The sequence below is a fragment of the Electrona antarctica genome (genome assembly GCF_951216825.1).
Source record: "Electrona antarctica genome assembly, chromosome: 12".
In the NCBI taxonomy this organism is placed as follows: domain Eukaryota; kingdom Metazoa; phylum Chordata; class Actinopteri; order Myctophiformes; family Myctophidae; genus Electrona; species Electrona antarctica.
This window is the reverse complement of record NC_136793.1, coordinates 30,846,785-30,863,368: the sequence shown is the minus strand read 5'-3', so window position 1 is coordinate 30,863,368 and position 16,584 is coordinate 30,846,785. Positions and strand designations below refer to the sequence as shown.

Here is a 16,584-nt window from a genome sequence, read left to right as displayed (position 1 = left end):
GCCAAGTCACTTCAGGCTATGGGGTTGTTGTTGCTGCTGGGAGGGACCTTAGAGTATATATGAATAGAGACGGCACCCGGAGGAAACCCTGAGACGAAATGGACATGGGCCAATTCTGGTCCGTTGACTATCATTGCGCACGTTCATGATGACACGTGAACGCTGTTTCATACGTGAATGCGTGCAATGATAGTCAACGGCACAACGCGTTCATGATTTGGCCCAATTTTTCCCAGAATGCACTCTGTTCCTACTCGGAAGGAGGAGTGAAATCGCCTCATGCGCTTTTGAGCAACTTAATGCAAGTGGATGAGAGGAAAAATACGGTGCCGTGGGGGGACGCAATGCATTTGCGCTCGTATGGCTAAATATGGCATTAAAAAATTATGAATTCTTAGTTACAATGAAAATGAGTTGGCATGCTTTTTTTTACGGGTAACTGTACCATAAGCGCAATATCACACGAGTCCCGTGGCGTGGTCGCAAATGAGGAAGTGGTGGCGGAGGCAGAGGCTCACTCTGCTGTCAACATATTAATTCTCTATTATTTGTAATCGGTGGCGGTGCATATAAAATATATATTGCCCCTCAAATGCCCCAGCCACCACAGTATCGTTCATGTGAACTACTTTGTCCATGGTTATTCATTGTAATGATCAAAATCGCTGATTCGCTATGATCATCCTCTCGCGGACCGCGACCACTGTAGATTAGAATCCACGCTTCAACCCGCCAGGCAGGCTCCAGACAACCACGCCGACGGAGCCGCGGTGAGCCGGTGGTGGTGACTGGTGATTCACTATAGCGACTTCCACCATTTCAACAAATAACCACATATAACCCACTTCACATGAACTATATTGATGTAACCAGGGGATTTGGTGGGGGTCCGATCATGCGACGTAACCTCATCTCGGAGTCGGAATGACTCGGATCTCCCTCCTCTCCCCCTGCCTGGCCGCTGCTCAAACCAGTGCCCAAACCACGCTTGAAGAGCGACACCCTCGCTGTGATTGGCTACAACTCCCGCTCACCCCCCCACTAACCCCTCCTCCCCCTCACACCCCGACATCCCTTAGCTATAAACACCTAGAACTCAAAACATCCCAGAGGCAGCCAACGGTAGTGTCTGCCTGCAGGAAAACACGGCAGCATCATCATACAGGGGATGCTAGAGGGAAAAAGGCCAAAACTATAGATATATATATATATTTAAAATTTTGGCTTAAAACTTGTCTAGATCACCTTTAATGTTTTTCTGTAAATTAATACCCTACTACTTAACTTCTTTGTACAAGAGTGTCACACAAAAGTAGCGAAAATAGCCTATCTTTGAAAGTGATATATTTCTTTATGTTTTTAATAAATATTTAACCAATGAAAGGTATCGACAACAGATTGTGACTAAAATGTAGTCACCATTGAATCCAATGTAGTTATTTAATAACTACATTGGATTCAATGGAACACAGATTATCGTTTCCATTTCCAGATAAAGTGACTGCTTTGGACAAACAAGCGATGATACAGCACAAGGAGATTAGGTCTCATGATGAGTCTTACCTGTTGGCAAGTAGCTGAGACTTGGTCCCTGAGGGGGAAGTGAGGTTTATAGACAGGTCCCCTCGACGGGGGTGTGTGATTGTAATGCGTACAACCACATGCTCCAGGTAGATCACGTGGTGGTTGGAGTTGTCAGTGCAGCCTGTCGCCTTGTACACAGTGCGCACTACATGCTCCGGTCGGATAGTTCTGAAACATAAGATACCAACCAATAAGTTGGCAAACGTCATTATTATACTGTAAAATCCAGTGTTACCTTTTAGGATTTTACTTTGTCTAAGCGTAAGTAAAAATCAATCCTAGCGCCCCTGTTCCGGGGGAAACGTTTGACAAAAAGAATAGCTCACAATGCGTCGCATCACATTGTGAGCTTGTAGATGTGCTATTTTTGGCAAAGAGATTTTGCAGGTCCATAGACAATATTTCAAAGTATTCCTGACTTAGTCATAAATGTTTTGCTTATTTACGCATTTGAAAATGTCTATGTGGTAAGAAGGGTTATTTTCAGTTGATGGAAAGAAAGCATCATCCAAGCTAATATTAGTGCTTTAATATGGAATGTTTGAACACATTTTTCAGAACATTTGAAGTGTGCTCTGGAGAGTTTAAAGTTATTAAAATATTCTTCAAAATATTCTATAGAGCACAAAAACATCAGCATGTTAACATTGTGACAATGTCAGTATACAAAGGGGGGATCTCGACAAATTGTTTATCTGAACTCTATTCAGATGCATAGTTCAGTTCAGTAGAAACATGAGCCGGATAAGAGGAACTGTGTTTTTGTATGTAGGAACGGTATTTGTTCTGTCTGCTATACATACAACTAACAGCAGTACATGGTCCAATAGCCAATACAAATATCTGTTCTATGACACATGAATAACAGACTAAAACAGCTGTGGTATGATGTCATACACGAGCCATAGAATTACCAAACGAAACACCAACAGTCTGGTCCAGTACACAAAGCAGTGAATGTCATGGTGCCAGAATTGGGCTTAGGAGAATAGAAGAGTCATAAGTTATTATTCTACAGCAGTACAACATGAGGCTTGCCAGTGCCTGGGTCAAATCAACATGTCTACAACACTGGATCAGAGACAGGTTCTGTTGCTGGAAACTATAACCTAGCTGGCAGAAATGCACAAAGGAATCACTGTGATTTAATTCCTCTGTCTCTGTGATGGTAATGTCTTGCCTTGTTTAGTCTTGTATTGGAAACCAGACTATTGGAATCACTGTCGTCAGGGTGGCATTGATATTTTAACCTCTTAAACCCAATAGTGTATCATTTATTGTAGGTCAAGTAGCGACAATAGCCGATCTACAATCTCACAACACGTCACGTTTGCACGTGCAGCGTGTTTTGAGCTTGAAACATGTTAACAAACTGAGAATAGGGACACTAGGGTTCATGTGGTTAAAAAAAGAACTTAACTGATACAACACAGATGTAAATTAATATAATCCAATCCAATAAATCTACAAGGAAAAAGAGGTTCATTTTCTCCTGAAGACATTTCTTGGAATGCATTTTTTAAACTTGGCTCAAGGATTAAATGTGAAAATGTAATTAAGAGGGTCCTTTGACAGCTGAAACTTGTTACTTTCCATAAAAGTCATGACGGGTCTCTCTACACCCAAAAAGAGATTACAGAAATTACAAAATGTCTATATATATATGCACTCGAAATATTTTGCAGGATTTTATTGTCATATTGTTTTTTCTAGTTTAATGTGCCAACTTTGAACTTTTAACCAAGTTGAAATGATGTCATCATCTTCCTGATTAATTGTCAGTGAAATATGCCATGAATATCGTTAACCATTTACAGTATACTATAGCCCTACACAGTATACAGTATACTTCGTTGACCAGGTCCCCCAGGGGTATATCCTTGGTCCCATTCTTTTTTTCCTCTACACCAAATCTCTACTCTGAAAATAGATGATCTAAAGCTCAAAGCGCATTGCATCGCGAGCTAGTAGATCTGTTATTTTCACCAAATGTTCACCCAAAAATGTTAGGCTTCTTGCAGGCCTTTTATTTTTCTTCTGATAGCAATGTCATAGAAGGTTAAATCCCTGTTGAGATCTCTTTTTCCAAGGAAGAGCAGGCTAGAGAAGCCATGAGCACATCGAATTACAGACAATGAGACGAAGCAATCCAAAAGGACCCTCCTTGTCCTTGCTCCAGGCTGGCCTGAATCCATCTCATCATCCAACAGTAGTCGATTACTGATTGGAAGGCTGTCAGTGATGAGGATAGCTGGGGATACCAAGGGCTGACTTCATGGCATTGGCACCTCTACACATACACAACAACAACAACAATGTCCAGAAGTAGTAATGCCAGAGAAGTATCTAGCACTAAACCCTATATACTGTGTTGACCGGGGTCCCTCAGGGGTCTATACTTGGTTACCTTTTTCCCTCTACACCAAATCTTGACCGAAAATAGACCATGTACAACCATGTGCCGCAAAGCGCTTGTAGATTTGTAAAAACAGAGTAAAGACAACACTGGTATTACCGAATACACGTTTACTGTGCAGTCTTTTCAGTTCAAGCATTGCTAAAAGACGTCTTGTTTCCAAAAAGGCTAGAGGGGGGTAGCAAAGTCGTTCCCTTGTTTTCCTTAACATTAATTTACCAGATTAGCCCTCGTGAGATCTCCTTTTCTTCTTCAAACCACTCAGTTCATCTCCTTTCTTTGCGGTAGTTAATAATTGGCTCAAGAACCAATAGCAAATGTAAATATTTAATATTAAATCATTGAAAACAGAGAAACAGGTCGTAGTGATATTTTACTCTTGCATAAGCCATGGAATGAAAAGAGAGCGCGAGAAAAGAAAAAAAAAACTAAAAGAAATGCCTCTTCCAAAAGTAGTCTATTACTGATTGGATGGATGACAGCAGTAATGGTTGGGGAGAACAGGACTGACATCACATCTCTGGCTTCTCAACAACAACACAGATATGGAAACCATACGCATAGAACTGACCAGAGCAGATGCAGGGCCAATTAGAACATGTCTGATCGCACACAGATCAGCCAGTTTTCCCCGCGTGTGCTCCAAGGGGAGTGAAGCGAACGATTGCAGACAGACATTACCAAACGCCCTCTGAGGGGCCAGCCAGAGGGTGTGTGGGAATGCGGCAAATCTGCGGCGGCTGTGGTTATGTAGCAAGCTAAAGGTGCAATAACACAAGGACACAGACATACGCACATGTACTGTACCGTAGGTTCACATATGCACATATGCACACGTGCACAAGTCTTACCTTCACAAATGAATTAAATAGCCGATCTACAAGCATCACAATGTGATGTGGCGTGAACTTAATATTATTTGTTTCACCTATAATGACATGCCCTAAATAGGGATGCCAGGTTGTAAGTGGTTAATCAATCGCAGACAAAAAACCTTTAAGGCTCATTTATAACTAAAAAACATTGCATGGATGCACCTGGGACGTATCCTCAGTGATGTATCCTGAGGTCAACGGGGTTTCGGGTCTCTCAACATCATACCCCTCACTCAGGCGACCCAGCCGGGAGTGATCAAGTCCCGACTTACGTCCCAGTAGCTACCCTCGATCAGTCCCAGAAGGGAAAAACCAGGGGCACACAATCCGTTGGAACTACTCCAGAACTACTCTGCCAGGGCTGGGAGGTACACTTCTGGCGCATGGAGGGACTAGGCTCTGTGGGTTGTCTCCTGTCCGGGCCCCTCCTAAATGTCCTCATTTAAATGTCTTTGTCACTGGCAACCTCATGCACATAAGGTACATGTACTCTATCACAGGTTCAATGTCATTTGTGGCCTAAACTAAGTCTTCTGTGTTTTCACACACACAATAATCAATCAATGTGATTGTCAAAATCAATGTGAATCAATGTGATTGTCAAACCAATAGTGTGACACAAGTGTGCCAAGAAAAGGTGTGTGTGTGTGTTTTGTGTGTGTGTGTGTGTGTGTGTCATGTGTGCATATGCATGAGTCTACCTGATCTGTCGGTCTGCACTCTCCACACAAACATGCTGGGCAGGAACTTGCTTCCATTGCTCTGCCTCCTTCACCATTGCCTCGGCATCCATCAGGCCAAAGCCATACAGGTGGCTGACTATTAAACACATAGAGCTGTCAGTCACAAAGCATAGAGATTTCCTCTGGAGTGCTGCCAACATTGGTAAAAAAATAAATAAAAAATCAGCATAGTGAAGAAATTGTTCAAGACTTTGCTCTTCTTGCCTCATATTCAAGATAAGAATTGTTTGCAGTGATTGCAGCATATCAGAAATCCCTAAAGGGACAGAGTATTTCTAACGACATAACCGAATAAGGAGCCCTTGATAAGACTTTCAGTTTTTATTTGTATTAATCAATGCAGTCAGGAGGTAAATGTGCACAATGGGAACATAAACATGTATCCCCAAATTGCTTATTAAACTCCAAAACTACTCCTAGTGTGCAAAGTCATAACTTCCTACCCCAAACGCCCGGGGTTATTTAACCCATTTCAACTTTCAAAGGACAATTCTACAAATCCCTTCTAAATCCTGACAGTTTTCTGAAAAAAACCATGTTTCTATGTCAGTTGTTATCAAACATTTTCATGTCAAGAACCCCCAAAAATATATGTAATTGGCCACCGACCCCCATCTGAAAATATGTTGTTCCAGAGACCGCCCCAGAAGCAAAGATACGAGTTAAAAACATTTGCTGTGAAACAATATATTCAAAGATCTACAAGCTCGTAGTGCGGCACTCGGTGCCGCTCTATGTGCTTGTAGATCTGCTATTTTTCAATAGCTAAAGTATAACATAATGCTTAAAACACCAAAAGGGGTTCCCGCCCAGAATGGTTTAATCCATTAAATCATAGCGCCCAGCGATTTATAGCAGCGGAGCACATTTAGCGACGGACCAGATGCTATCCCGGATGTGGCTGAAGTAGCTTGATGTAGCCAAAACACTCCTGAGGCGATCGACAACAACGGGAGGTATGATTAATTCTAATGCGACTAGCGACGGGACTGCGATGGGCCGTCTAACACATAATCTTTTCTTATTTAGATAAAGAGTTATTCACGTTTTAAGATTTTCGATCTCGTCGGCTAAAATTGGGGGGGGGGGACATTTTCGATGAATGTTGCGCAACAGACGCTCCCAGCGATTGATGCGATCGGTATCGATATCAATAATCTCCGTCCTTTTGATCAATCTCCGTCCTGAGCGCTGGGCGTTACTAATTGATTGAACGGAGAACTCTGACCTTGACGCTCAGGGTGTTAATGTGTGTAAAACAAGGGCACAAAAGCCTGCAGAATTAAGAAACTGAAACTTCAGCTAAAGGGTTTATACAGTAACTTGTCTGTATAGCTAATCAAATATGGATTCCTTAAATACCCTCTCCCAGACACATACACAAGATGACGTAAATTTTCCCTTCATTGTCAATGGCATTTTTAAAACAAACATTGAACTAAAAACAAACATTAAACCTCCTATGTCCAGCTTTGAGGCTGTGTAAACACAAACATTGTCTTAACACAAACATTGAAGACGAAGGTGAGGATGTAAATTGTGAATGAGATGTATGATGATACATGAGCTCCCCTCACTTCATACAGGTGTGGTTTTTTTACCGAATGGGTTCCCAGATTGAGAAACAAACCTCATCACATAGCTGGCAGCAAGTAATCTTAGATTATGTGATCTAGCCAGAAACATGGAGATATGAGTGAGGAGGATTGTACTGTAAACCAAAATGGGGGCTGTGGTAAAAGCACTATATACACAGCAAAATCTTGAGTGTCAAATCAAGTCCAATAACACTTACCATTGTAACCAGCCGCATTGGTCTTCCAGTCAGGGGCGTTGAGATGTCCTGCTCTAGAGGTCTTCACGATAATATGTTGCACATCCCTCCATGACAGCAGAGTACTGGTGGAAGTGAAAACAAAATAACAAACAGATATTATAATATTCCTAAATCAGAGGAGTAAAAATAACAAAATGTATGGTGCCAACAACTTTTACAAAATCATTTGGATATTCACACAATGAGGTCATTGGAAGGGGGCGAAAGAAATGGAAGGCAGATGAGGAGATTTTAAAAGATTACTTACTAAATCAATGTAATATAGATGGATGATCAGTAAGACAGAAAATCACAGACAGGAATAGAAGGGTCACAGAGATGCCTAGCTACCAACCTCTCTCCCTCCCTACCTCCCTCCATCCATCCATCCTAGCTACCAACCTCTCTCCCTACCTCTCTCCCTCCATCCATCCTCTCTCCCTCCCTACCTCCCTCCATCCATCCTCTCTCCCTCCCTACCTCCCTCCATGAATCCAAACCTCTCTCCCTCCCTCCCTACCTCCCTCCATCCATCCTCTCTCCCTCCCTACCTCCCTCCATCCTCCCTCCCTACCTCCCTCCATCCATCCTCCATCCCTACCTCCCTCCATCTCTCCCTCCCTACCTCCCTCCATCTCTCCCTCCCTACCTCCCTCCATCTCTCCCTACCTCCCTCCATCCAACCTCTCTCCCTCCCTACCTCCCTCCATCCATCCTCTCTCCCTCCCTACCTCCCTCCATCCATCCTAGCTACCAACCTCTCTCCCTCCCTAGCTCCCTCCCTCTCTCCCTCCCTACCTCCCTCCCTACCTCCCTCCATCCATCCATGCATGCCCACTTTTTCTCAGATCTCACGTGAGATCCATTATAAGATGGCAGCCATGTGTCTCAACCCCTTTGATGTCCAAACGCTACATTAAAAAAGAAAAACCAGGAAAAAGTGGGTCACCAAGTTTCCTGGGAATCCCTTCTATCTCATATGCCAACCAGATGCTCAGTTCCCTCCCCTCGTGGTGCTGCCTCGCCCTCCTAGAGGACCGAATTCCACGGTCTGAATTGAAATTCTGAGTGTTTCTGTGTAGCTTGTAACTTTAATGTGCGTACACCATTGCAGCTGTTTTAACATTAAAACTTTACACCCCACAGCAGGATTTCACAATTTGTTAAAGGTTATTTGAAGGCCTGATTTGGTGGTGTACTAAACTGAAGAGATTAACAGGACAGAGCACAGAGAGAGAGAGATCGGGGGCACAGCACAGAATGTGATTTGAACACTCAACCAGCCACCAGGATGATGGGCCATCAAAAGAGGTTCTTTCTTGGCTTCCTTCCCTCCCGTATTTCATGAGAGAGGATAACATCTGACAGCAGTTAAGCTAGCAGTGAATTATCACAGCACTAAGAGCTTGAATAAGAGCTCATCTTTTCACATTAAGCTGTCTATCAGTCCTTGACTTTGACAGAACACAGTCAAATGGATCAACAAACTGCCAATTATGCTTTTGGTGGTCATCAAGATTTAACCCGGGTGCTTACTGATATCAGAAATGTGAGCATGACAAACAAAAATCATTGTAATGAACTGGGAAACACAAGGGGAAAGCCTCACTAGAAATGACTGAGAGTGCCTTTAAAAAGGCCCTTCCTCTGATGCCAGATATGTTACAGCCACTCACTTTGACTTAAACAGGTTGCTACACATGTGAGAGACAGAAATAAAAAGTCAAAATAATTCAAACATTGTTATTTTATTACAAAATAGATGTAGAAGAAGAAGTACTATGAAAAGCAGGAATAATTAAGAATCAGATCAATATTAAATAGGCTTAGCGTTCTCCCAGTAATTATGGTTCCATAAATGTTTCATGGTCATTAATTAAAAGTGGCTTTGGCGTCATTATCTAGGCCACAACAGACTTTCTATAAACAAGCCAATGCTAATTAATGGATGTAAAAAAACATGTTGGGTAAAAAACCATAGTCAAACATATCTCAACATCTCATATGTATTTTTTATTTCTGTGCTCCTCCCAAGTTTGAAAGTGGATGAAATGCACTACAGACAGATAGGAGGGGATGGGAAAAATAGGACAGAAGGGCAAAGATGCTGCACGGTAAAATCCTGAGTGTTCATTGAAACAGACAAAGAAAGAAAAACAGGTGTGCTTCCTCTGGAAACTGCCCTTGGTTGAGGCAGTGGGCGCTCAGCTTTGAAAATAACTTAACTCAGAAACAAACTAAATGGAAAAAGCGGCACTCCAACATAAAAGATGCAAGGATGGTTCCGATGCAATTTCTCATGTTTATTTGCGAACGCTGCCGTGTTTCGGCATAGTAAAAAAAAGTCTTCTCTGAAGAAGGCTCTACCGTCAGCGTTCGCAAATAAACATGAGAAATTGCATCTGAGCCAGTTTTGCATCTTTTATTTTGGAGTGCCGCTTTTTCTATTTAGTTGGTTTATGAGTTATGTTCATATTAGTTGGTTTATGAGTTATGTTCATTTAAGCACTGAGGATTTTACTGTGTGGGCCCAAGATCAGTGGTGGAAAAAGTACTCAATTTCTTCAAGTATCAATACCGCAATATAGAAATAGTCTATATTGCAAAAGTCAAAATGTACTTAAAGTAAAAGTACTCATTATGCAGAATAGAGCAGTGCCCGTTGGGCACTGGTCTACTTGGAACGATGCAAGTTGGAAATGCATGCCTCACCCAGTTATTATGTCCCTTTTATGCCCATATACGTATAGAGTTCTTTGTCAGGCATGGCTCTGTGCATGCCCAAATATGGAGTCTATGCAGATATCAGAACAATCATTGTGATGTCAGAACTCAGAACAGGCCAGCTCCATATATGGAGATATAGGGGTGATCAGGTCCAGAGCCCGGGCAGAGGCATTTGTGCTGGTTCTGGACAACCGGCTCTCCGACGGACTCGACACTGGGCAGTGCACACCCTGTGGGGTGTGGAAAGCGTGTTTCGAATTTGAAGTCGGTGTGGCGAACGGTTCTCGAGTTACGTGGATAACAGACCTACACACGTACTGTACGTACAGACGTACAGAGACATGGTGCATTTATACATAGATAGACTCCCTCTACAATTCCTGTTTTTGTCACCAATATGCTCCCTGGACTGGAGATTAGACTCTTAGGCCGGATTATCTGAATTCATTTATTGTTTACCCCTTCTTATTTCATTATGCACCCTATCATTGACCTTCCCACCAGTTCTCCACTTCAAGGAGAAAGGGAAAATAAACAAAGAATGTTTCTTAAGCTCTACAGCCGCAGCACAACCATATATCATTAGATGAGAGATGAAAACTGACAACTAAACCCGACATTAAACTCAAGTGCATGAGTTTAATTCACAAATAACTCAACTCATCAACATCTGTTAAAGTGTTAATATTCGATTCATCCATAATTACGACCTTGGGACAGCACTCTAGGCTCAGGGCACCCTCGAATTACTTCATAGCACCTTATATTTACTGTATGTATATCATGTTAAATGTATTTACATATACGTAAATAAGTCCCCCTAACAACAATTGACACTGTATAACCACTTGAACCCCAATATCTCTATTCTGGTATATATCTGGTAGATATCATCAGCACCGCTCAAAGAGTTTCTACAAACAGTTTCCCTGCAGTATAATGTGTGCCTGCATGTCTATTCAAACAAGAGACTGAGTGGAAGGATAAGAAAGAGAACATTTGCATGACAGGGAGGGAGAGAGAGAGAGAGAGAGAGAGAGAGAGAGAGAGAGAGAGAGAGAGAGAGAGAGAGAGAGAGAGAGAGAGAGAGAGAGAGAGAGAGAGAGAGAGAGAGAGAGAGAGAGAGAGAGAGAGAGAGAGAGAGAGGAGAGAGAGAGAGAGAGAGAGAGTAATATTGCAGCCAAGCAAGAAGCAGTTTGAGATAATCTTGTTGAGGAAACTGGCTTAGGTGGCCATGACTGCCAGGATACAGCGAATATTTTCTACGGAGTGGATTTAAATTGGATTATCCAGGTTAAATAAAATGACCTCAGCTGACGGCGCTTCTCAACTTGTGATAATAGGGAAAAGCCCAATTCAGAGTCTCTGCAGCTGCACTGACATTGTGATTCAAGAACCAGGTACATAAAGTAGGGTTGATGGGTTCAAAGAGGGCCCCGGAAGGGGGTTCAACATGCCATCGACCGGTAATTTCACTTATGTTGCCATTTCTAAATGGGACAGAAACTAAGAACGTCACTCAAAAATTCAAAGCTCACTTTCAATCTAACCCTCTCTCAACATTAGCTCTGGGATACTAAAATGTCACTGCACAGCACTTTTTGTTACAGAAAGTTTGAAATTTACTTAATCCGCAGTGCTTTTACCTTAGGTTGTACCTGGGCATGATTTAAGTCAAAATATTCAATATTCAATCAACGTTGTCGCTGCTTCTGTGCTCAACATGTTGAAATAACTGTTTTCCTCTTTCCATTCACTCTCACTACCTGGAAAAACAGTCTCAAAATCCCATTTCAGATTGATTGATTACTTTTGGGAGGTTGACCTCCCAAGGCTCCCATGCTCCAGAATAGTTATCTGGGATTGCGTCCTATAGCTGTAATCTGGAACGGTTCCCAGACGAGCGATCAGAGCCGGATCTACCGTTGGGCTAGGGTTGGCTGCAGCCTGGGGGCCCCCGACTGGGATGGGGGGGCAATTTATTTTTAAATGATGAAATTGTAAAGTATTGCAATCCAATTCAAGTGAGATTTATGTTTAGTTATTGTATATTTAGTATTATGGGAAAATGCACAGTCAGTCAGTCAGTCAGTCAGTCAGTCAACCTGCCTGCCAATGTCGCCTTAATGGAGAAAGGCCTAATCCGATCCCGACAAGGCGACAACCATTCCCCCCCCCCCATTTCCTGTCAGTTTACTGCACTAATCTAATAAAGCCCCAAAATATCTTTAAAAAATAAATATACTTCTGGCTCCTCACTCATGTAGCAAAGCAGCAACAGATACAGCTGATTGAAACTATTTGGACTCACTGTATATCATGAACAGATATCTACTCAACACAATGGTTTACCTAAATTCAACACTGCTTAAAAGACGTGTTGCAGCCTAGTCTATACTGTTAATATAATGGTATAATGGTTAAAGGCGTAGTGAATTTAAAAATACGTTTTTCACACTTTTAGACCATATCCGTGGTCATCATATGGGCATACCCAACAATGGATGCCAAAAATATGGGCAAATTCTCATTTCGGTGTGTTTTTATATCAAAAGTCCATACAAATATTTTTTTAATTACTTCCTGAAAACCAAAACGTGCTGTGTGATGACATGTAGAGATACACATCAATAAAAGCCAATAAAAATGAAGCTCACCAGTTTGATTCCCATGCTTCGTTGTCCTCCTCCACAGCTGGTTTTGATTACATATTCAAGATGACATCCAGACAGTGTATTACTTGTTTTAAACTTAATCATCACGCTAAAATATGTATATGGGTTGTCATAGGTTCGAAATAATCCGCTGGCTTTTCCCCACGTCTCTGTCACTTTGTTTACAAGCGAAATTCACGTGCAGGAAGTCACAGACTTTGAGACCCCATAGCCTGGAGTGATGCCAGCGTTTCAAGCTGAAACTTCAAAATAAAATGTCCACCATTTCCGTTTCCCTACACCTTTAAACACATGTTGGCTATTTTGGAATGCCAATGTACCGGATATCCCAACCATCGGTCCCCTTATTATGAAGCAATAACTGAGTAAGCAGTATATGACAATCAGAATATTACTCGCATATGTGATGATACTCTGAAAGAAACAATTACGTGGGGGCATTGAGGTAAAGAACCTGCCCACCATCTAGGATACTGGGATTTGACAGTGCTTCTGGCTTGGCCAGTGGCCACCCGGCCCAACAAACACGGAGCTTGATGCCGTTTCCGTTTCAATTGTGGTGGTCAAAATATGAGCCCACATTTCAGCTCTGAACACCATGCGAGGGGGGTGAAGGGGGCCTCTGAACACCATGCGAGGGGGGTGAAGGGGGCCTCTGAACACCATGCGAGGGGGGTGAAGGGGGCCTCTGAACACCATGCGAGGGGGGTGAAGGGGGCCTCTGAACACCATGCGAGGGGGGTGAAGGGGGCCTCTGAACACCATGCGAGGGGGGTGAAGGGGGCCTCTGAACACCATGCGAGGGGGGTGAAGGGGGCCTCTGAACACCATGCGAGGGGGGTGAAGGGGGCCTCTGAACACCATGCGAGGGGGGTGAAGGGGGCCTCTGAACACCATGCGAGGGGGGTGAAGGGGGCCTCTGAACACCATGCGAGGGGGGTGAAGGGGGCCTCTGAACACCATGCGAGGGGGGTGAAGGGGGCCTCTGAACACCATGCGAGGGGGGTGAAGGGGGCCTCTGAACACCATGCGAGGGGGGTGAAGGGGGCCTCTGAACACCATGCGAGGGGGGTGAAGGGGGCCTCTGAACACCATGCGAGGGGGGTGAAGGGGGCCTCTGAACACCATGCGAGGGGGGTGAAGGGGGCCTGGAAGGCACAAGTACAAGCAGGAAGCAGAACTGGGAGCAATAAAGTGTTCCTCTGCAAGCGCTGCATCCTCCTGGTGGAAAGTCCTCACTGTTAGGCCGAGTGAGATATTGGTACCACTAAAAGGGACAAGACATACTGTATGTGGTACCATTTTGTTCGTCTGACATCCAGGAGTGAGAAAATGTGTGATAGCAGTTTCAGAAGAGTAGCTGAATACTGTTTTAGGGGTATAATCTGATTATGCAAAACCACATAATTCATTGTTGTCTAAACTCGAAAAGTATTCACTTTTCTGGCCATTTCTGATGTTTGTACGATGAAAGGACATAACCAACATCATAATATAACAACAGATAGGCTGAATTATATTTCTGGTAGCCATACGGGAAAATTAGATGGCTGCCGCTTTGAAACAGGGTACATCTTAATTAAACATCATAGAACCATGAGTGGTAGCTCTTGTTTTGGGTTTATAAGGATGTAGAAACCATTTAGACAAACTCAATGTTGTACCCCAGCAGACAACTCAACTCAGGAAGACCACACACACACACACACACACACACACACACACACACACACACACACACACACACACACACACACACACACACACACACACACACACACACACACACACACACACACACACACACACACACACACACACACACACACACACACACACACACACACACACACACACACACACACACACACACACACACACACACACACACACACTTAAAGATGATTCATGTAAGATTTTCACTATGATCAGTCAAAATTAAGTTACCACCATCGGTATTCCATGTTCTAGCAGCAAGCAAATCATACCAGTTCTTATATTTCCCCAATGAAGGCAAGAATACTTATATATTGATCTGCAGAAGAAAATTGTGTGCTGTCCGCTCATACTGCAAATGACTCCCTGTTTATCTGTGACAGTACGCAACGCAAAATCCATAAAAGTGGATCTCACCAAGACAAATCCCTCTTTATTCATATATATTTGAATTAATCTTGACTGCAATTCTAATTGTTGAACCTATTGATTGATTGATTGTAACAGATAGCTGCATGTCTTTGTTGCTGGAACTGGAGTGCTTCTTTGGCACTGATTTGACAATAAAATGCAAAGAAAAGAACACTGTGTGCTCCCCCTTAAAGAGCCAGCAGGGGAAAGGAACGGAGGGATGGAAGGAAACCAAAGGTAAGGAGGAGAAGATCGAGTCAAAGGTATAAAGATATGAATCTTACTTTGCCTCCAGGGCGAGTGCAATGATGGCAGCAGCCATGGGAGCTGAGGCCGAAGTGCCCGTGTGACTGTCTGTACACCGATGTCTCAGGTCTGTTGTGATCTGGAGAGAGAGGAGAAGAGTAAAGAGATAGGAGTTGGAGAGCAATAGAGAGAGATCAGGGAAAGAGATGATGAGGGAGTAATGAGGTTGGCACAGTAGGAACAGAAGGAGAGAAAAGGGGGAGGTGAAAGAGAGCGTTAAGTCTTGAGGATCAGGAGGAGATTTAGACACACCTGAAACTCACATTCCAGCTTTGACACATAGCCCTGCTTGAGATAACACAGACATACAAATACACTCACAAATAACTTAAATCACTTACACTCAAAAATAACTCTGGTTTTCTATGAGAAACAAATCCAATGACCAAAGAGCAAATAAGGACATGCGATGGAAGTAATACTAGATGGTGAAGTTTGTTTTTAAAACACGGTATATTAATTCCGACTGTATGGACCTCAGTCAGCCAGCTAGTCAGTCAGTCGGTTTGCCAAGAAAAGCTTGGCTAACTCCCAGTCTGAGCCCCCATCAAAGGACCTTTCCCTAACCAAAGGGCTTGAAGGATTATCTGAAGCCACACATATACACACATAGTTTGATACGGTTTAGCAAGATTTTCAGTTCCAGCAGTACAGAAGGTACTGTAGACACTAGACAGGACAGAGGAACTCAGGTAGATTACACCGAAGTATGCTCTTGAATGTGACTACAACATTTTTCTTAGAAAACTGCAAAGGAAACCATCATATGCCCTGAGCTGGCATATGATGCCATGAATAAATGATGAACGCATGTTTGAAGAATATAACAAGTTGTTTAATTAGTGACTCCTAGGTGGGTTTATTTGTGCGTTTATTATTGTGGCCATAACATTTCAGTAAGTCCACTTTTGATCTCAATATGTACAAATAATGTTCGTATTGCTTTTGATTCAATAAAAAGTGTAGCTTAAATTTGTTTAACGTTTAGAGAACACCAGGTTCACACAAAGCTTGTCAATATTTTATCACTAAAAATAACAACTTCTTTCTCTCACATACTCCCTATAGTCCCTCTGCGTACCCCCATTTGAGAAACACTAGTGGGAATCATTTCTATTGAACTATTGTCACAATGGATGTCAGAAATGTAAGTTAAGACCTACTGTAAGTGTACTAGGCATTGCTACAATGGTCTATGTGTATGCCTGAGTGTGTGAGGGGAAGATCAGATACAATCTAACCCTCTCAACGCCAAGGATAAAAAAGTGTGTGTGGCATTAGTGTGAGGAATGTAGCAAGCGATCTCCAGACAAGC

General features: G+C 42.8%; 1 protein-coding gene across 3 annotated transcripts in view; it reads right to left on the bottom strand.

Annotated features, from left to right (window-relative positions):
- pcsk5b (proprotein convertase subtilisin/kexin type 5b) overlaps positions 1-16,584 on the bottom strand; it is an 81,778-nt gene that overhangs the window by 17,302 nt on the left and 47,892 nt on the right. For all 3 annotated transcript variants that reach the window (XR_013791326.1, XM_079517308.1, XM_079517309.1), the window contains exons 9-12: positions 15,248-15,348; positions 7,414-7,517; positions 5,577-5,694; positions 1,564-1,752 (exon numbers count right to left, since the gene is read on the bottom strand). Coding sequence is in view for 2 of the 3 variants with exons in the window: in XM_079517308.1 (XP_079373434.1) it covers positions 1,564-1,752; positions 5,577-5,694; positions 7,414-7,517; positions 15,248-15,348 (512 nt within the window). In the remaining variant the exon portion in view is untranslated. The remainder of the gene's footprint in view (positions 1-1,563; positions 1,753-5,576; positions 5,695-7,413; positions 7,518-15,247; positions 15,349-16,584) is intronic.